This window comes from Vicia villosa, unplaced genomic scaffold (assembly GCF_029867415.1).
Source record: "Vicia villosa cultivar HV-30 ecotype Madison, WI unplaced genomic scaffold, Vvil1.0 ctg.002444F_1_1, whole genome shotgun sequence".
Lineage (NCBI taxonomy): Eukaryota > Viridiplantae > Streptophyta > Magnoliopsida > Fabales > Fabaceae > Vicia > Vicia villosa.
The window spans coordinates 119,626-142,436 of NW_026705929.1; the positions used below are offsets into that span (position 1 = coordinate 119,626).

Below are 22,811 nucleotides of genomic sequence, written 5' to 3' on the forward strand. Positions count from 1 at the left end.
TGCTCCGGCGACGGCTTTTTATTTTATTCTTTTTTCTCCGTCCGATGACGTGTAGCCTTGCTATTGGCTCCTATCCCATTCTCTGGCGTTTCTGTCTTATCCGCATGGTTAGCATGAGTGGTGGAGCATTCTGATTGGTGTGTAGATTCATGTTTGTCTTCTAGTGACTTAAAGGGTGACTTGACCTATTGATTTGTATGTGCATAAGAATTTCACGTTACCTTTTAATGAAACTATAGCACATAAATGAAAAGCACATGCCATAGTCAGTAATAAATGTAATTAATTGCTGAATGAAACAAAAATGGAAATAGAGTAGATGGTGTGATCGCTGGGCCTCACTTGTGGTGGGCCTGTAATGTTTTTTGATTGACACCCTTGCTTCGCTAATGCACCTACAGTCTTGTGAATGAGGGCCCAAGCGCCTTGCTTTCTCCACCCCCTGGATTAGGCCCAGATGCATTATAACATAGATTTTAGTTCATAATAAAATTGCTGATGCACCCCATGCAGTTTAGATTTTAGTTTTTATTTTTAATTTTGTTTTCTTCTATTTTTAGCTCATAATCCTTTTTAACTCAAATATAAAATGTATAAAAATGCTTTTAGATATTTTAGGCTATGTGAATAACTTCCATAATTTTTGTGATTTTTTTTAGTTGTCGTAATAGCTTTAATAAATCGTTTTGTCCATATGCGCAAATGTCCTTTTGATCTTAATTCCTTTTGTAAATGAATTGTTAATTGACTTAGGATTAGAATTTAATCTCGATTCTTGTTGTACGAGCTCAATTGACATGTATAGAATTGGATTTTGGTTTCTTGGTAGATTTTAATTCTTGACTTTTAATTAGACTTTGATTTCTTTTAATTGATCTTGCTTTCTTGTATGTTTTAGAATTTGCTTAGCGTAGTATAGAGTTAGAATTCCCTTAACACCAATAAAACTCATAAAAAAAAATAGTAGATTTTTAGGTTAATTTTGACATTTAATTTCCTCCACAAAAAGGGTCATAAAAATAGTTTTTGTGTTTAGTTTTGCATTAAGGTTTGAATTGCTTTTGTATCATTTACATGTTGATTTCTATATGATTTTGTGTGACTTTGTTACTTGACTTTGGCCATATCTTTTGGCCTATTTTTAGACTCCATTAGACATAAATAGGAATTAGACAACTTAGATTAGAATTTAGGGATAGTTCCCTTTCTTCATTCTCTTTCTTTTCAACTTTTAAAATACTTAATAAAAACCTGACAAAGATCATACTGTCACACTTCTGATATATGGTGGGAAAGAAATGATAGGGGCGTAGGCCCCGATGTACGTTCTTCCCCACGTAGTAGAAAAGAAATGATTGGGGTGTAGGCCCCGATGTACGTTCTTTTCTACTAAACGGAAAGAAATGATTGGAATGTAGATTTCGATGTATTTCTTATCCGTCATTTAGAGAATCGATTGTGGTGTAGACCTCGATGTGCATTCTCTAAATATTCAAAAAACAAACAAAATCCTTTTGGTATGATCTAAGTCACAAAGTTAAAATCCCCATAAAAAACACCAATCAAAAACACATAAAACACTAATAAATGGTCAGATTTAAAACAAAGTAAGGAAGTGATGCGAAGCCTTGTAGTGGGTCTTCGTCATCATGGAATTACCCTTAAAAGATACAAACCAATTCTCTCTCTCTTCCCTCTTTTCTTAAGGGCATTGTTATCTCCGCTCCATTGCATCCTAGGCTGTCCCTTATGCAAGAGCGCGAGCGTTAACTCCGCCCAACTAAAAAACACAAAAACAAACAGAAAAACGTGAGCCGAGCTACGGTAACTCTGATTCCTGAAAAGGATACGTAGGCAGCGGGGTAGGGCCCGTGCGAGTACAATTCTTTATTTTCCCTACATTTTGCATTCATTCGCATTTAGACATAGACATAGACATAGACACACCCTTTAGATAGAAACAAACATAGGTGGATACCATCGAGTACGATGGGCGCGAGGGGTGCTAATACCTTCCCCTCGCGTAACCGACTCCCGTACCTAGATCCTCTGGTCACAAGACCCTGTTCCTTCCTTTGTTAGGTTTTCTGATATCCCTTTCCCTTATGGGATAAATATATTGGTGGCGACTCTGTTAATTTTTCGCGAGCGTGCGACAGGTCTAACCCAAGAATATGTGATTCTTGGAATTCGGTGGTGAGCAAGTTGAAAAAAACTGTCGACTTGGAAGGCTCGATTGCTGTCCATTGGGGGACGGGTAACTCTTCTCAACTCGGTGTTGTCTAGCATCCTCATATTCACGATGTCATTCTATAGAGCTCCGGTCAAGATAATTAAAGAAATCATATCCATTCAGATTCGTTTTCTATGGTGTGGTAACGAGGAAAAAAGATGCATAAGTTGGGTGAGTTAGGCAAATATCTGCAAACCCAAATCTGAAGGTGGATTAGGAGTAAAACACATGAGTTTCTTTAACAAAGCGCTTTTGTGCAAATGGAAGTGGCATATTTTGATTGAAAAAGATGCCTTGTGGAGAAATATCTTGGAATTCAGATATGGTGATTTAAACCAATCGGTGATTAGGGGTTTAGTGCACAAACCCAAAGCGAAATATTTTGTGTGGTGGAAGGATTTATGTGTGGCTAGTTCGCTTAAAACTAACGTATTTGATTGTTTTGCAGGTAATATCAGTTTTATTTTGGGAAGGGAAACAATATCCCATTCTGGTACGGCAAATGGCTAGGGGGTTCTTCCGTGAAATCATTGTTCCCCTCTTTATTCAATTTGTTGTGGCGTCCTAAAGAAATGGTATGCGAGATGGGGTACTGGCTGGAAGAGGTTTGGCAGTGGGACTTTCACATTCCAGGAGATGTTTTGTTGGAAGATTTGGATTTAGTGGATCTCTTGGAAAATGTTAACCCAACGGACGCGGTGTGTGACTCTCTCGAATGATGGTCGGATGCTGATGGAGTCTTCTCCGTAAAAAGTTGTTATTCTTCTCTCCGCAACAGACAAGCTGAAAAGGTAGTGGATTCGAATGGCTTACTTGCTCTGAATAGATGGAGAACACAAATTCCAACTAAACTTAAGGTATTTGGGTGGAGATGGTATTAGATAGATTGCCTTCAAAAGTCCAATTGGCTAAGAGAGGTATAATTCATAATGATCAAGACTAATTGTGTGCATTTGGCTGTGTAGAGTTGGAAGATTTAAACCATCTGTTATTTTTATGTACCTTTTCTGAAAATGTTTGGAGCAACATATGTTTGTGACTAGATATTCAAGTGCAGGAGGATTTGGTAGGAATTCAACATTTGAATCAATTTCTGCAAGTTCTTAAGGGGAAAATTAAAAAGAAAAAAATTTGTTTAATATGGCTGGCAAAGATTTGGATAATATGGATCACACGAAACAACCTTATCTTCAAGGAAGAGACTTGTGTTCTAATGGATGTCGTGTCAAGTATTAAAATGGTTTCGTGGATTTGACAAGCGATCGGTTCAGGAAGCCGAAAATGTTCTTCTTTTTATAATTGATTACAAGCTCCTTTAGATTTCATTTATGTGTAATATCTTGGTAGCTTTTTTAGTGGTGTAATAGATTTGAGTACCCCTTATATTCATTTTTAATATAAATTAACATGCCTATAAAAAAACTAAAATATTTATATTTATCCAAAGAAGTAGGTCAACTATAATTTATTTGAGACATACTTTCCGCAAGTATATATATAATATAAAAAGTGAAATATTGTTTTTCTCTTTATGAATAGTTATAATTAGAATAAAAACTTCTATATTAATATTTTTTTAACATCTAAACTAATTTTCTATTAGATCCCTGAATTTATAACTCGAATACAAATTCTTTTCTTGCAAGTTTACTTGCTTAGAGATGTGTCGTCTTGTCTATGTTCCGTTGAATGTTTAATGAATTTAACTTTATGCTAATTGTTAAATTTAAGACATAGTTAATTTTCATTTGCTTGACAATCTTTGTTGTTATACATTCAATCTCTGTCCAATCTTTTGTTTGATCCCAACTTACATTTCATCTTTAAATAGATCTCACAATTTATTTTGGAAAATGAAGAAGATCCGAACACATATATCAATCACACCCAGCTTGATTCAAAAGCATTCAACAAAAGGGTCAACAAAAAATGCAATAAACAATTCAATCAACTATATAACCGGAGTAATCAGAGGCTTATTCGAAAAGAAAGCTTCCAAATTTTGTTCCACAACTTGGCTGATACCATTGAAAGACTCTGAAGTTAATACACCTGCATGTGGTGAAAGAACAACATTATCCAAAGAAAAGAACTCCTTAGGAACATGAGGTTCATTCTCAAACACATCCAAACCAGCACCTCCAATCTCACCTTCAATCAAACACCTTAACAATTCCTTTTCATCAATGAGAGCACCTCTTCCAACATTCACTATAATTCCCCCTTTTCCCAATGCCAACATGACTTCTTTGTTCACAATGTGTCTTGTTTTGTCATTTAGTTCACAACAAAGAATAAGTACATTGGTGTTGGTGGCAAGTTCTAAGACACTAGAATAGTAAGGGTATGAAACTAATGGTTTTTTGTTCTTAGAATTATATGATATATTGCAGTTGAATCCTTCAAGCCTCTTTGCTACTTCTGATCCAATTCTTCCCATACCAACTATTCCAACTTTTTGTCCTGTCAACTGAAACACCATAAAACTTCAATTAACCTACCAAATTATAAGTCATGTTATAAATTATAGTGATCGAAATTTCATTGCAGATTCGAACTCGCATCCCTACAGTCTAAACTATCATTTGAGTTGTCTTAACAGAACAATTATTCTTCTTACTAAACTAAAATGTAAAATAAATACACATTTGAGGCAATATTTATTTTCTATTATAGAAAGAAAAAAAAACTTGATTAAAAAACTTTAAAATAGAAACTGCAGACCTTAGAACCAAGTGGAAAATCCCAATAGGAAGGCTGAAGCTGTCGTCTCAGCCATCGATCCGCCGCGAAGATTTTTCTACTAACGTCAATCAACAAAGCGACTACCATATCAGCAACATCCGTTGAGAAACGTAACCTTACTCTTCTGAAACTTTTCCATGGCAAAAACAAAACCTTCGGCTTGCCCATGAAGAACCACCCTCCGCCTCTTCCTCCATGGAAGATTCTTCCGAAGAAGAAGCAGAGGTACCTCAATCCAAAAACCCTCCACCTCTTGCTTCCAAAAACCCTCCATCAGCTACTTCAAACTCAAACCCTAAACCACCATCATCTTCTGAATCCGAATCTGGATCAAATTCTGAATCCGAAACCGGATCCACTCCACCTGTGAAACCACTTGCATCGATGCCGTTGAAGATTCTAACCACTCCTTCACCGGCTAAAGCTGGAACCAAGAGTGCCATCGAGTTTCAAACCATTGGAACCAAGCGCGCGACTGATAACAACGACACTGACTCTGACTCTTCTAAGCATTTGAAGAAGAAAGCAAACAAAACTGAACATCATGGTTCCGGTGACAAGAAGGAAGCAGCAAGAGACTCTATCAAAAAGATGTTGGCTCAAAGACTATTCAGCGAGGAAGACGAACTCGCCATTCTAAAAGGTCTAGCTGATTTCATTTCCCTAACTAAAAATGATCCTATGAAAAACACACAAGCATTTTACAATTTTGTGAAAAAATCTATTCGAGCTGACGCTAAAAAGGATCAACTGAGGCGTAAGGTTCGTGTTCTGAAGAAAAAGTTTGAAAGCAATGGTGAAAATTTCACCAAAGAACATGATCAGAAAGCTTTTGAACTTTTCAAGAAGATTTCTGATCAAAAGCTTTCACCATTGCTTTCAACAATCAATCTTCTTGAAAAGTTCAAAAGCTTTCTGATCATGTTCTTTGGTCAAATTTTCACCATTGCTTTCAAAATTTTTCTTCAGAACACGAACCTTACGCCTTAGTGGATCCTTTTTTGCGTCAGCTCGAATAGAGTTCTTCACAAAATTGTAAAATGCTTGTGTGTTTTTCATCGGATCATTTTTAGTTAGGGAAATGAAATCAGCTAGACCTTTTAGAATGGCGAGTTCATCTTCCTCGCTGAATAGTCTCTGAGCCAAGATCTTTTTGATAGAGTCTCTCGCCGCTTCCCTCTCGTCACCGGAACCACGATGTTCAGTTTTGTTTGCTTTCTTCTTCAATTGCTTAGAAGAGTCAGAGTCAGTGTCGTGTTATCAGTCGTGCGCTTGGTTCCAGTGGTTTGAAACTCGATGGCACGCTTGGTTCCAGCTTTAGCCGGTGAAGGAGTGGTTAGAATCTTCAACGGCATCGATGCAAGTGGTTTCACAGGCGGAGTGGATCCGGTTCCGATTCATAATCGGTTTCAGATTCAGAATTTGATCCAGATTTGGATTCAGAAGATGATGGTGGTTTAGGGTTTGAGTTTGAAGTAGCTGATGGAGGGTTTTTGGAAGCAGAGGTGGAGGGTTTTTGGATTGAGGTACCTCTGCTTCTTCTTCAGAAGAATCTTCTGATGAATCTTCCATGGAGGAAGAGGCGGAGGGTGTTTCATGGGCTGACCGAAGGTGTTTTGTTTTTGCCATGAAAAAGTTTCAGAAGAGTAAGGTTATGTTTTCTATTCTTAGAATTGTATGATATATTGCAACTGAATCCTTCAAGCCTTTTGGCATTTTCTGAACCAATTCTACCCAAACCAACAATTCCAATTTTTTTTCCTTGTCAACTGAAACACCATTAAACTTCAATTAACCTACCAAATTATATGTCATGTTATAAATTATAGTGACTGAAATTTCACTGCAGATTCGAACTCGCGTCTCTACAGTCTAATAAACAACTATCATCTGAGTTGTCTTAACTAGGTGGTTCATGGTATGATATGTGAAAATCAAACTGAATTGACTCATAATAAAAATGGATTTGAACTAAACCGAACTGTTTCAATTCACTCAAAACCAAACCGAACCATAATAATTAGTTTGGTATACCGTTTCGAAAATTCCGAACCGTTAAAAGTTAATTTTTTCCAAATCGAACCGTTTATTAAAGAATCGAACCATTAAACTATTTTTAATTTTTTTTATAAAAAAAATTAAATCTTGATTTTTGTATTTTTCATTTTCAGTTTCCGTATGATTCAGTTATAGTTTCAGTTCAGTTAGGCTATGTTTGGGAGTTTGGAAGGGAGGGGAGGGGAGGGGAAGGCTTCCGAAAACGAATTTTTAAAAAAATATACAAAAATATTTGACATTTTTTGAAAAAATGATTTTGTTTAGAATGATAAAAGAGTCATTATCCTTACAAAATTTTTAATTTTCAAAATACTATAACAACCTAAAAGATATTTGAAAAATTTATGTAAGCCCTCCAAAACCCTCATTCAATACAATTTTTGAGGTCCCCCATTTTATGGAATTTTTGGTATTATAAAGAAAATCAAACCCTCCAAAACCCTTCTACCCAAAATCTTTTTATTCTTTTCACTCAATTCTTCCTATTTTTCAAAGTCCTCTCCTCCCTTCCCCTCCAAACTCCCAAACATAGCATTACAATTTTAGTTCGGTTATAGAACTGTTTGTACAATATGATTTTGTTCACTAACCAAACATAGTGGTTCCATTATTTTAACTTCAGTACGATTCGGTGATACAGTTCATAGTTTTTTTTAACAGAACAACTATTCATTTTACTAAACTTGAAATGTAAAATAAATAAACATTTGAGACAATATTTATTTTCTATTTTAGAAAGGAAAAAAAATTGATAAATAAACTTCAAACTAGAAGTGCAGACCTTAGAACCAAGTGGAAAATCCCAAGAGGAAGGCTGAAGCTGTCGTCTCAACCATCGATCCGTCGCGGAGATTTTCCTGCTAACGTCAATCAACAAAGCGACTGCCATATCAGCAACATCCGGAGAAAAAATATTTCCGGCGTCGGCGACCTGGATTCCCCGACGGCGACACTCGGAGAGGTCAATATGATTAGTTCCGGCGCTGGGGGTGCAGATGAAACGGAGAGAGGGAAGAAGTCGGATGTCATCGGCATTTATGGGGTGGAGACTGAGAGTGACGATTGCGGCGATGGAGGAGGCGTGGTGAGGATTGGTGACTAGGAAGTGTTGGAGAGGGAGTATTGAAGAAGGGTTTAGGATATGGAAATTGTGAGAAGGATTGTATTTATTACGTTAGGTCCATTGAGATTTTATTTTATTTTATTTTATTTTAGAATTTCGACCAGAGAGATTCAATCATTCAATGTTAAGATTTTTAGAACTTGTTTGATTCACTTCTTAAAAACTGTTTTTTGTTTTTAAAAATTGAAAAACTTGTTTGTAGGATCAATTTTATAAAAATGTTTCTAAGAATTGTTTTCAGTTTACTAGTTTTAAAAACTGAAAAAGTAAAGAGTTAAAAGGTAGTGCGCTGACAGTGTAAAATAGTTTTACACTGTCATCCAATAGAAAATCATAAATGTGCCATGTCATTAAGTTTTTTTTAAATAAAAAAATGATTTAATTGGATACATGGATGGTGATTGGTTGACAGTGTAAAAATATTTTACACTGTCAGTGCATCACCCCTTTTCTCAAAAAGTAAATTAGATATAGCAAATTTTACTTTTCAATTTTGACTTTGAAATTTGGATTTAAAAAAAATAAACACGAAAAAAAAGAGACAATTAAGTAATACTTTACTATTTAAGAAAATAAAAAGACAAAAAATAAAACCTTTTGATGTGTGAAGCTGAGTATTATCCTGAGTGAATATGTATGACTGCAATAAAATATTCTTTTTATGTTACATTTTTTTTTTTTACAAAATTTATCTTATATGTAACTTGTATTTTTTTTTAAAATTATACTCTTGTTTTAAAAATAGATTTTAAAACTAATTGATTATTTGATTTGTAGTTTTAAAAATAGATTTTAAAAATAATTATACCAAACAACGGACATAGAAGTCATGATTAAACTCTATGTAAAAACAAGAACTTTGAGATTCTAAAAATCCAAATTTTTATTTATTACTCTAATGATTAATTAAATTACTATGATTAAGTGTATATATATATATATATATATATATATATATATATATATATATATATATATATATATATATATATATATATATATATATATATATATATATATATATATATAAAAGTATGAATATTGGTGTCTATAGGATACTTAACTCAACTCAAGTAAGTTGTGAAAATTTTCAAGCTAATGCCACCAACATATTTTTTATTTTGAATAAAAAAACCATGATTTAATGAAAAATGAAAGTTTTTTTTTCCTAGTCTCTGCTAGGGTTTGTTTTCCTAGTTTATGCTAGGGTTTGTTTTCCTTCTCTTGTGAGAAGACCTCTTTCCTGTCTGGTTGTTTAGATCCTATATTCCTGTATTCACAAGTTCAGTTTCTTTGTTGCTTTGGTTGTCTTCGATATGAGTAACTCCGTCGAACCAAATTTAGAGGGGCTATCTCTTGAGGAAGAAGGTGGTGATGAAGGTTTCTGTTTTGATATTGGAGACGATGTGGAAGATGCTAATGATTTGCAATTTTGTCTGGTCGGGAGGTTCCTGAGTGATAGACCTATTCACGTGAAATCAATGAAGGTGCGTATGGCAGATATATGGAGGCCTGTTAAAAAAGTCATGATTAAAGAAGTTATGGAGGATCGTTTTCTGTTTCACTTTAGCCACCGATTGGATATGGAGGCGGCTTTGAATGGAGGCCCTTGGTCTTTTGATAATCATCTAATGGTTATTGAGAAAGTACAAATGGGGGTGCAGATCGAAAATATACCGTTATTTCATGTGGTGTTCTGGGTGCAAGTTCATAACCTGCCCGTCAGTCTTATGTTAGAAAAAGTGGGAAAGACAATGGCAAATTTTATTGGAAGTTTTGTGGAGTATGACAAGAATAATAATTCAAGCTTCTGGCGCCAATATATGAGGCTGAGGGTTAATATTGATATCCGTTTATCATTGAAATCGCAAACCCGAGTGAAGAACAAGGGTGGGGAGTGGTGCACTGTAAGGTTCAAGTATGAAAAACTGAGTACCTTTTGTTTCGTTTGTGATATTCTAGGGCATTCGGAACAAAGGTGTGTTGTTCGGTTTGCTATGGAAGAAGACACTGGAATAAGAGGATGGTCAGCCGAGTTAAGAGCAAAAATTAGGAGGTTTGGCGGAGGTTCATCACGGTGGCTCAAGGAGGAAGGCAGTGGCAAATTAAGATCAGGTTGAAGATGGGGTGGATGAATCTCAGCCACGTACTGCTCACGCGCAAGGAAGGGGAAGTGGGGTGGAAGGTGAAACCGTGGGGGTCCCACATGGGAGACGGGAGGGAGACACAACTGGTACAGATGTTATGGGACATTCAATGACATTCAACGCTGTTTTTCATGGCAATAATGACCCCAATCATGGCATTCATTACCGTTCAACACCTGAAACCGACACCACCATTAAAAGCCATCAATTATTTCCTCACCTGAAAACGACAATTTCTGCCCTTAATCATTATGTCGCCCAGTCTTGTTCCCAGCCTGGCCCATCTTTTCCAACCATCAATTTACCGAATCCCTTGTTGTCCCAAAATTCTTTTCTCTTTAATGCTAACTCCAACAGTAATGCGTCCAAGCTCTTAGGGCCCCACCAGAACTCACCTACGATTATTGGACAACCACCCATTGATCAGGTCCCTACCCCATCCCTGCACGTGTCCCTAAAAAATTTAGACCATGCGCTTGACGTACAGACTTCCCCACTAAAACCGAAAAACAAGCCCCTTAAAACCAAAATCTCCACGCAAAAATATTCTACAGCCAAATTACCAAAACCAGTAGTGACCAAACCTGTTTCAGCTATAAACCGTAATCCTACCATTTCCTTTCCCAACCCTAAAACAGGTGCCCATATTACTATAGCATGCCATGATAAAGCCCCTGAGGAAGTGCAGTTAGAGAAGAAAAGGAGGATGGATGAGGATCAGAAGCATATTGTAGTAACTGAAGAGACACAACAACATTTTTTATCGGCAAGTCTTGACAGCCAGGACTGCCGGGACCAATGAAGATACTTAGTTGGAATTGCCGGGGTGTGAGCAACCCGAGAGCAATTCCCAACTTGCGGTCGCTGGCTCAAAGGTACCATCCAGACATTCTCTTCCTTTCTGAGACTTTAGCTAATTCACAGAAGATGGAGCATATTCGGGTGGCCTTGAAATTTGATGCGTGTTTAGTGGTGGATGTGGTGGGTAGAAGCGGAGGTATTGCGGTCATGTGGAAGAACACTAATAATTGCAGCATCTTAAATTACAGCAGAAATTTTATAAACATTCTTGTGCAAGATACAGAGAAAGGTGATTGGCGTCTTACGTGCTATTACGGTTACCCGGAAAGGTCGAGGCGTAGACAGGCCTGGGATATGCTTCGCGAGCTGAATGCTTTATCGACGTTACCATGGTGTATTATAGGAGACTTTAATGATCTTTTGTCTCAAGAAGACAAACATGGAGTTAATCCTCATCCTAACTGGTTGTGTAATGGTTTTCAAGAAGTTGTGGGTGACTGTGATCTTACCGATATTTCGTTGGAGGGGTATCCTTTTACATGGACGAAGATCCGTGGTTCGCCGCACATGATAGAGGAAAGACTAGATAGATCCCTTGTTACTTCAGCTTGGCTCAATGTATTCCCTTCGACAACGCTTCTTAACCTTATAGCCTCACACTCAGATCACACACCTATTCTGCTTTGTTGTGACCCGGTTTATAACCGCCATAAGAGGAGGAGTTTCAAGTTTGAAAATTGGTGGCTGGAAGAAGAAGGTGTTACGGAGGTAGTGCGTGATGGTTGGACGGGTGTAGCTGAACATACTGTGGTGGAGAAAATTGCAGATTGTGCATTGTTTTTGGATAGATGGAATAGAAATCGGGTGCGGCAGCAAAATGAGGAACGGGATAATGTCCGTGCGCAATTGGAATTATACCGTGGAGGTAGCGACCCGACGAGTGCTGTGCATTACATGGAAGCTCATAATGAGTACTCTAAGATTCTAATCCGTGAAGATACTTACTGGCGTCAAAGGGAGAAAATGCACTGGCTTCAAAATGGGGATCTTAATACTAAGTTTTTTCACCGGTCTGCTTCAACGCGTCGTAGCTTCCAAAAAATCAGAATACTTCAGGACGAGGCGAATGTTGTGATTAGTGATCAAGAAGGAATGTGTGGGGTTGCAAAGAGATACTTTGATTCACTGTTTGATATTAGAACTGGGGAGTATGATCCGATTTTGAACTTGGTGCAGCCAGTTATCACTCATGTGGATAATGGGCTTCTTACTGCTCCTATTTTAAAGGAGGAACTTTATGAGGCTTTATCTCAAATGCACCCGGATAAGTCTCCTGGGCCGGATGGTTTTAATATAGCTTTTTATCAAAATTTCTGGACAATATGTGGGGATGACTTTTTTCCTGAAATGCAGCTTTGGCTTGATAGAGGTTTTTTTCCTCCTATTCTTAATGATACAAACATTTGCCTTATCCCTAAGTGTGGAAATCCTAATAGTATGAAGGACCTCCGTCCGATTTCTTTATGTAATGTGGCTTACAAAATTGTCTTAAAACTCCTGTCTAATAGGTTAAAGAAGTGTTTGGATAAATGTATTAGTGAGGAGCAATCGGCTTTTGTGGAGGGTAGATCGATTCTTTATAATGCTATGATTGCATTTGAAGTTATTCATGCACTTAAGAGAAGGAATTCGGGTAATAATGCACAATTGGCCTTAAAAATTGATATCAGCAAAGCTTATGATAGGGTGGATTGGGGTTTCTTGAAGGGGATGTTGGATAGACTGGGATTTGAGGAGAAGTGGATAAAGTGGATGATGATGTGTGTCTCGTCTGTAAATTACTCGGTTCTTGTGAATACTGATAGTGTTGGACCTATTCAGCCAGGGAGAGGTTTGAGACAGGGTGTTCATTTATCCCCGTACCTCTTTATTCTTATCACAGAAGGTCTTTCAGCTCTTATTAAAGGAGCCGTTGCTAGAGGGGACATCCATGGAGCTCAGATTTGTAGAGGGGCATCGAGTGTGTCCCATCTACTTTTTGCTGACGATTGTTTTCTGTTTTGCAGGGCTAACCTTTCTGAAGTTAATAATATCATGGAGATCCTTCGGGTGTATGCTGATGCGTCAGGCCAAGACATTAATTTATCTAAGTCTGAAGTGTTTTTCAGTATGAATATTAGCCGTCTGGCTCAAGAAGATTTGGCGAGTATTATGGGGGTGAAGCATGTCATGGGTACTGGAACTTATCTGGGACTTCCGCCTCTTATAGGCCGCAATAAGAAGGACACTTTTGGGTATGTGAAGGATAGGGTTTGGAAGAAGATTAATGCTTGGAGAAGTAGGCCGATTTCTAAAGCGGGTAAAGAGGTGATGATAAAGTCGGTGCTTCAGTCTATACCATCTTATATTATGAGTCTTTTTATCCTTCCGGATGGAATTGTTAAAGATATTGAGAAGATGCTTAACTCTTTTTGGTGGGGAGGAGGAAACAATCCAAATTGCATTAAGTGGATGGCGTGGGATAGACTTACTGGTACTAAGAATGAAGGTGGTCTTGGTTTTCGAGATTTAAAGGCTTTTAATATGGCTATGGTGGCTAAGAGGGGCTGGAATTTGTTAACTATGCCTCAATCGTTATCCTCCAGAATATTTAAAGCAAGGTATTTCCCTATAACTACTTTCTTTGAGGCTCCTCTTGGGAATAATCCTAGCTTTGTTTGGCGTAGTATTTGGCAAGCTCGTAATATTTTATCTATTGGGTGTAGGTGGAGTATTGGTGACGGTAGTAACATTTCTGTGATGGATTCACCTTGGCTTAGGGGAAAAAAGAAGGGAGAGTGAATGGCCCGCAACGACAAGGTGCTTATGGTATGTCTGTTAATGATCTTTTATCTCCTAATGGGAAATTTTGGAATTCTATGTTAATTCGGGAGTTATTTGATTATGTAGTGGCGGAGGACATTTTGCAAGTTCCTTTAGTTGAGGAAGTGCATGAGGATAAGTGGAATTGGAAAGAGGAGCAAAATGGGTGTTATAGTGTCCGTTTTGGCTACAGGTTGTGGAGAAAGGAGCAAGTGAGATCGGGTTCAAGTGGGGTGGATGGCGACTGGTGTAGTCTTTAGAATATCAAGGCTCCCCAAGAACTAAACATTTACTTTGGCGGATTTGTCGCGATTGTCTTCCGACGAGACTAAGGTTGCGGCATTATCATGTTTCTTGTCCTTCTAGTTGCTCGTTTTGTGAGGATACAATGGAGGACTCGTGGCATGTGTTTTTTGGTTGTAACGCGACTAATCGCTGTTGGCAAATTACAGGTTTGTCCCACATTATTTATCCTTGACTACAAATTTTCCATGATGTAAAATCCTTGATTCTTGATATCTGTAGTAAGGAGGATAGTATGATTGCGGGTAGAGTTGCGGTAATGCTTGATATTTTATGGAGAAATCGTAACAATATGGTTTGGAACAATGAGAATGAGGATTATTCTAAGCTTGGTTTAAATGCATTTTGTAGTTGGCAAGAGTGGTTTCTAGCGCAACAGCATGGTACTAATGTGGGTAATGAAGGATAGAAAAACACTTAGAAAGGGGGGGATTGAATAAGTGTGACTTTAAATCTTGGACGATAAAAATAAATTGCACAATTATTTTTATCCTGGTTCGCTGTTAACGAAGCTACTCCAGTCCACCCCCGCAGAGATGATTTACCTCAACTGAGGATTTAATCCACTAATCGCACGGATTACAATGGTTTTCCACTTAGTCCGCAACTAAGTCTTCCAGAGTCTTCTGATCACACACTGATCACTCCAGGAACAACTGCTTAGATACCCTCTAAGACTTTTCTAGAGTCTACTGATCAACACGATCACTCTAGGCTTAGTTCACTCCTAAGACTTCCCTAGAGTATTCTGATCAACACGATCACTCTAGTTACAAACTGCTCAGCCAACTGCTAAGACTTCCTAGAGTATACTGATCACACTGATCACTCTAGTTCCTTACAACTTAATGTAATTCTAAGAGTATTACAAATGCTTCTTAAAAGCGATAATCACAACTGTGATATTTCTCTTAACGTTTAAGCTTAATCTCACTAAAATATTACAACAGCAATGTAGTGAGTTGATGAAGATTCTGAGTTTAGATTTGAACAGCGTTTCAGCAAGTTTGATATAAGTTGTTTTGGTGCAGAATCGTTAACCTTGCTTCTCATCAGAACTTCATATTTATAGGCGTTGAGAAGATGACCGTTGAATGCATTTAATGCTTTGCGTGTTCCGTACAGCATTGCACTTAATGTTATACGCTTTTGTCAACTACCTCGAGCCTTGTTCACGCTGTGTCTACTGACGTAGCCTTTAGTAGCTTTTAACGTTCCTTTTGTCAGTCAGCGTAGTCTGCCACCTGTACTTCCTTCTGATCTGATGTTTGTGAATACAACGTTTGAATATCATCAGAGTCAAAAACAGCTTGGTGCAAAGCATCTTCTGATCTTCTGACCTTGAAGTGCTTCTGAGCGTGATACCATCTTCTGATCTTCAGTGCTTCTGATCTCATGTTCTTCTGATGCTTCCATAGACCCATGTTCTGATTCTGCTTCGACCATCTTCTGATGTCTTGCCAGACCATGTTCTGATGTTGCATGCTGAACCATTTGAGATACAACTTCTGAGCGCTGAATTATGCGTACTCTTTATATATATTTCCTGAAAGGGAAATTGCATTGGATTAGAGTACCATATTATCTTAAGCAAAATTCATATTATTGTTATCATCAAAACTAAGATAATTGATAAGAACAAATCTTGTTCTAACAATCTCCCCCTTTTTGATGATGACAAAAACATATATAAATGATATGAATTTGCGATCAGAAAGAGTAGACGGCAAAAGACAAATTACACAGCTATAGCATAAGCATATGAATATGTCTCCCCCTGAGATTAACAATCTCCCCCTGAGATAAATAATCTCCCCCTGAAATAAATACTCGAAGAACTTTGATAAAAGACTTCCCTGATTATTTCGGTAGAGACGATCATATAAGCTTCTGCCTTCAGAGAATTCATAGCTTCTGACTTCTGCTTCCATTGGACAGCTTCAGAACTTGAATTTCTTTAGATCCTTAGAACACTCACAGCTTCTGATTCCTGCTTCCATCGTGGACAACTTCAGAACTTGAATTTCTTTGATCTTCAGAACATTCACAGCTTCTGACTTCTGCTTTCATTCAGGACAGCTTCAGAACTTGAATTTTCTGGATCTTTTAGAACATTCACATCTTCTGATTTCTGCTTCCCTCGGATAGCTTCAGAACTTTGAATGTCTACCAACATCACTTCATGCTAGATTTGTATCAGAACATTGTTGAATGTACCAGAGCATCATCAGAGCATCTCTACATCCTGAAATGTTACAGAACAAAAACTAAACGACAAAAGTCAGCATGAACGAGTTAGAACATAAAATGTATGTTTGAACACATTATATGTATCAGAGCCATATAGGCTGAAATAATGTATCAGAGCAAATAATGTATCAGAGCCATAACATTATATGTATCATAGCAAATAGAATTTTGTCAGAACAGGATAGACAATGATATTCAAATTCTATTATCAGTGCTTCTGATTCATTCTTCTTTCTTGCTTCTGATCTCTGAAGCTTGACAGCACTCAGCTTGCTTCAGTTTCCAAGAGCTTATTCCTTTTACAGAATAACACTTCTTATGGTTTTGCTTCTAGTGTTTGCTTCTGAAGATTCACTTCACTTCTCTGTACCTGCAAAACACTCAACCCATATAGAACTTGCAGTTCTTGTTAGTGAATGTGTGGGAGCCTTTACCCAGCAACTGATAGATTAATCAAATCATTTATCATTTATCTTCTCCCCCTTTTTGTCATAACATCAAAAAGAATATTTAAAAAAAATTCAGATGCATAAAACGACAAAAGACGTGATTTGCACAGTTACCTAAGTAGACGTCCCCTCAACTGCACGCACGCTTGTCCAGGAATAGTGAACACGTGTTTACCATCTGGATAGCCAGTTACAGCTGTTTTGCTTTTAGAGAGATTCTGAATCAACTTAGACACTGAAACGTTAGTAATAACTGAATCACAGTTTCTAATTGATTTCTATCAGAACTTCTGACAAAAAAATGTTCCACATTCATTTCAGAAGATACTCATACATGAGAACTTCTCATCTTCTCATTCTGGGCATAAATCCATACTGATGTTCTTCAGAATGAACTTAAACCTATCTTCAGCCAGGGGTTTTGTAAAGATATCAGCCCATTGATGGTCTGTATCAACAAAGTTTAAAGATATGACACCCTTCTGAACATAGTCCCTTATGAAATGATGTTTAATCTCAATATGTTTAGCTTTTGAATGAAGAATAGGATTCTTAGATAAACATATAGCAGAAGTATTATCACAGAATATAGGAATGTTACTCTCAAATATCTGATAATCTTCTAACTGACTCTTCATCCAGAGCATCTGTGTACTACAACCAGCAGCAGCTACATATTCTGCTTCTGTCGTTGATAGAGCAATAGTTGCTTGCTTCTTGCTGTACCAAGAGATCAAATGACTTCCAAGAAATTGGCAGCTTCCTGAAGTACTTTTTCTTTCAATTCTGTCTCCAGCATAATCAGCATCGCAGAATCCTACTAAGTTGTATTCTTTAGATTTTCTGTAAACTAAGCCAACATTAGTAGTACCTTTCAGATACCTTAGAATTCTCTTAACAGCAGTTAAATGAGATTCTCTAGGATCTGATTGGAATCTAGCACACAAACAAACACTGAACAAAATGTCAGGTCTAGAAGCAGTCAGATATAGAAGAGATCCAATCATACCTCTGTATAACTTCTGATCTACCTTCTTACTTACCTCATCCTTACCTAGGATGCATGTTGGATGCATAGGAGTTTTGGCTTCTTTGCAGTCCAGAAGATTAAACTTCTTCAGAAGTTCCTTCACATACTTGGTTTGGTGAACATATGTTCCTTCTGATGTTTGATTTATTTGTATTCCAAGGAAATACTTGAGTTCTCCCATCATGCTCATTTCAAACTCAGCCTGCATAGACTTAGCAAACTCCTTTCCAAGTATAGCATTAGATGTTCCAAAAATAATATCATCTACATATATTTGACAAATTAAAATATCCTTTTCAAAGGTTTTACAAAAGAGAGTAGTGTCCACTTTTCCTCTAGTGAAACCATTATCTAGAAGGAAAGAACTTAAGCGTTCATACCAAGCTCTGGGAGCTTGCTTCAATCCATATAATGATTTCTTTAGTTTAAACACATGATTCGGAGACATAGAGTCTTCAAAACCAGGAGGTTGATGGACATAAACTTCTTCATCTATATAACCATTTAAGAAGGCACTCTTAACATCCATTTGATAGAGAGTGATGTTATGTTGAGTGGCAAAAGAAATTAATAGACGAATAGATTCTAACCTGGCCACTGGTGCAAAGGTTTCTGTATAATCAATTCCTTCTTGCTGACTATAACCCTGAGCCACCAGTCTGGCTTTGTTTCTTACCACTTCACCTTTCTCACTGAGCTTGTTTCTGAAGACCCATTTTGTACCAATTATATTGAATCCATCTGGTCTAGGAACAAGATCCCAAACATCATTCCTTGTAAACTGATTCAGTTCTTCTTGCATAGCAATTATCCAGTCTGGATCTTCTAGAGCATGATCAACAGAAGTTGGCTCGATCAAAGATACAAGACCTAATTGACAGTCTGCATTGTTCTTAAGGAATGCTCTTGTTCTGATTGGATCGTCCTTCTTTCCAAGAATGACATCTTTTGAATGACCAGAGATAAGTCTGGATGATCTTCTGACAGATGGTTCTTCAGAAATGCTTAGATCCTCCAGAGAAGCTGATACTTGATCTTCTGGTTCTTTGCTTCTGAGGAGCTCTGCTTCTGATGCGTTGCTTCTTGGCTCAACAACTTCTGATATATCAATATCACAATCTGCAAAATTATCAAACTGCTTTGGTTTTTCAGAACCAAGCTTATCATCAAACCTGATATTGATTGATTCTTCTACAACCAATGTTTCAGTATTGTATACTCTGTAGCCTTTTGAGCGTTCAGAATATCCAAGAAGGAAACACTTTTGAGCTTTGGAATCAAACTTACCAAGATGATCTTTAGTGTTCAGAATAAAGCATACACATCCAAAAGGATGGAAATATGAAATGTTGGGCTTTCTATTCTTCCACAATTCATAAGGAGTCTTATTTAGAATAGGTCTGATAGAGATTCTATTCTGAATATAGCATGCAGTGTTTATTGCTTCCGCCCAGAAATGCTTAGCCATATTGGTTTCATTGATCATGGTTCTGGCCATTTCTTGCAGAGTCCTATTCTTTCGTTCTACAACCCCATTTTGCTGTGGAGTTCTAGGACAAGAGAAATCATGGGCAATACCATTCTCTTTGAAGAATTCTTCAAAGGATCCGTTCTCAAATTCACCACCATGATCACTTCTGACCTTTATGATTTTACACTCTTTTTCAGATTGAATCTGAATGCAGAAATCAAAGAACACTGAATGAGTCTCATCCTTGTGTTTTAAGAATTTTACCCAAGTCCAGCGGCTATAATCATCTACGATGACTAATCCATATTTCTTTCCTCTGACAGATGCTGTTTTGACTGGTCCAAACAGATCAAAGTGCAAGAGTTCTAATGGCCTTGAGGTAGAAACAACATTCTTAGACTTGAATGCAGGTTTGGAGAACTTGCCCTTCTGACATGCTTCACAAAGAGCATCTGATTTGAATTTCAGATTAGGGAGTCCTCTGACCAGATTCAGTTTGTTAATCTGAGAAATCTTTCTCAAACTAGCATGACCTAATCTTCTGTGCCAGACCCACTGCTCTTCAGAAACAGACATAAGACAGGTCACCTTCTGACTCATAAGATCTTGCAGATCTGTCTTATAAATGTTGTTCTTCCTCTTGCCTGTAAATAGGATTGAGCCATCCTTCTGATTTACAGCCTTGCAAGACTTTTGATTAAAGATTATATCATAACCATTGTCACTCAATTGACTGATAGATAAGAGGTTATGAGTTAATCCTTCTACAAGAAGTACATTAGAAATGAAAGGAGAGTTACCAGACTTTATAGTTCCAGAGCCAATTATCTTGCCCTTCTGATCTCCTCCAAACTTGACTTCTCCTCCAGACTTAAGCACCAGGTCTTGGAACATAGACCTTCTTCCTGTCATGTGTCGTGAGCATCCAGAGTCCAGGTACCATGACATGTTGTGCTTTGTCCTTCTTGCAGCCAAGGATATCTGCAATAGGAATAATCTTATCCTTAGGTACCCACATTTTCTTGGGTCCTTTCTTGTTAGATCTTCTCAAGTTCTGATTGAACTTGGGTTTAACATTATAAGCAATAGGAGGAACAGCATGATAATTTTTAATGTGAGTTTCATGATATTTCCTAGGTTGTGTCACATGCTTCTTGGTGTGTGTTATGTGAAAACTTTGAGCATGTGAAGTGTGCCTAATATCATGAGAGTGGCCATACTTGAACTGATCATACAATGGCTTGTATGTAATTTTCATTTCATCAACAGGTTCAAGTTTGTATGGGGTTTCACCCTCAAAACCAATGCCAACTCTTTTGTCTCCAGACACAGCATATATCATAGAAGCTAGCTGACTTCTGCCAATACTTCTAGATAAGAACTTCCTGAAACTTAAATCATATTCTTTCAGAATATGGTTTAGACTAGGAGTGGATTTTTCTGAATTAGAAGGAGATCCAACATCATTGGATAATTTTAAAAGTTTGTCTTTTAATTCAGAATTTTCCAACTCAAGCTTCTTTGTTTCAAATTCAAATTGCTTTTTCAGCTTTTTGTATTTGAGACTAATCTGAGACTTGAGTTCCAGAAGTTCAGTTAGACCGGAAACTAACTCATCTCTAGTAAGTTCAGAAAATACCTCTTCAGAATCTGATTCTGATGTAGATTCTGATCCGTCATCTTCTGTCGCCATCAGCGCACAGTTGGCCTGCTCATCTTCTGAATCATCTTCTGACTCATCCCAGGTTGCCATAAGACCTTTCTTCTTATGAAACTTTTTCTTGGGACTTTCCTTCTGAAGATTTGGACATTCATTCTTGTAGTGTCCAGGCTCATTGCATTCATAGCACATGACCTTCTTCTTGTCAAATCTTCTTTCATCAGAAGATTCTCCACGTTCAAATTTCCTTGAACTTCTGAAGCCTCTGAACTTCCTTTGCTTGGTCTTCCAGAGTTGATTTAGCCTTCTGGAGATCATGGACAGTTCATCTTCTTCTTCAGATTCTGATTCTTCAGGATCTTCTTCTTTGGCCTGAAAAGCGTTAGTGCATTTCTTGATATTAGATTTTAATGCAATAGACTTACCTTTCTTTTGAGGCTCATTTGCATCCAGCTCAATTTCATGACTTCTCAAGGCGCTGATAAGCTCTTCCAGAGAAACTTCATTCAGATTCTTTGCTATCTTGAATGCAGTCACCATAGGACCCCATCTTCTGGGTAAGCTTCTGATGATCTTCTTCACATGATCAGCCTTGGTGTATCCTTTGTCAAGAACTCTCAATCCAGCAGTCAGAGTTTGAAATCTCGAAAACATCTTTTCAATGTCTTCATCATCCTCCATCTTGAAGGCTTCATACTTCTGGATTAAGGCTAGAGCTTTAGTCTCCTTGACTTGAGCATTTCCTTCATGAGTCATTTTCAAGGACTCATATATGTCATAGGCCGTTTCCCTGTTAGATATCTTCTCATACTCAGCATGAGAGATAGCATTCAGCAAAACAGTTCTACATTTATGATGATTCCTGAAAAGCTTCTTTTGATCATCATTCATTTCTTGCCTTGACAGCTTCACGCCACTGGCATTTACTGGATGTTTGTAACCATCCATTAGAAGATCCCATAGATCACCATCTAGACCCAGAAAATAACTTTCCAGTTTATCTTTCCAGTATTCAAAGTTTTCACCGTCAAATACCGGCGGTCTAGTATAACCATTGTTTCCGTTGTATTGCTCAGCAGAGCCAGATGTAGATGCAGGTGTAGATGTAGACTTTCCACTTTCATCAACCATCTTTTAAATGAAGCGTTTTTCTCTTCCTGAATCTTTTCTAAACACGGTTAAGTGCTTGCACCTTAGAACCGGCGCTCTGATGCCAATTGAAGGATAGAAAAACACTTAGAAAGGGGGGGATTGAATAAGTGTGACTTTAAATCTTGGACGATAAAAATAAATTGCACAATTATTTTTATCCTGGTTCGCTGTTAACGAAGCTACTCCAGTCCACCCCCGCAGAGATGATTTACCTCAACTGAGGATTTAATACACTAATCGCACGGATTACAATGGTTTTCCACTTAGTCCGCAACTAAGTCTTCCAGAGTCTTCTGATCACACACTGATCACTCCAGGAACAACTGCTTAGATACCCTCTAAGACTTTTCTAGAGTCTACTGATCAACACGATCACTCTAGGCTTAGTTCACTCCTAAGACTTCCCTAGAGTATTCTGATCAACACGATCACTCTAGTTACAAACTGCTCAGCCAACTGCTAAGACTTCCTAGAGTATACTGATCACACTGATCACTCTAGTTCCTTACAACTTAATGTAATTCTAA

At 37.6% G+C, this 22,811-nt stretch overlaps 1 protein-coding gene across 1 annotated transcript; it reads right to left on the reverse strand.

Moving 5' to 3' along the window:
* Positions 1-3,911: 3,911 nt before the first annotated feature.
* LOC131638836 (glyoxylate/hydroxypyruvate reductase HPR3-like) lies at positions 3,912-8,201 on the reverse strand (the record flags this gene model as incomplete). The annotated part of the gene is made up of 2 exons (XM_058909383.1): positions 3,912-4,703; positions 7,818-8,201. Coding segments are annotated over 2 exons (903 nt in total), but the record flags the coding sequence as incomplete, so codon positions are not given.
* Between the last annotated feature and the right edge of the window lie 14,610 nt (positions 8,202-22,811).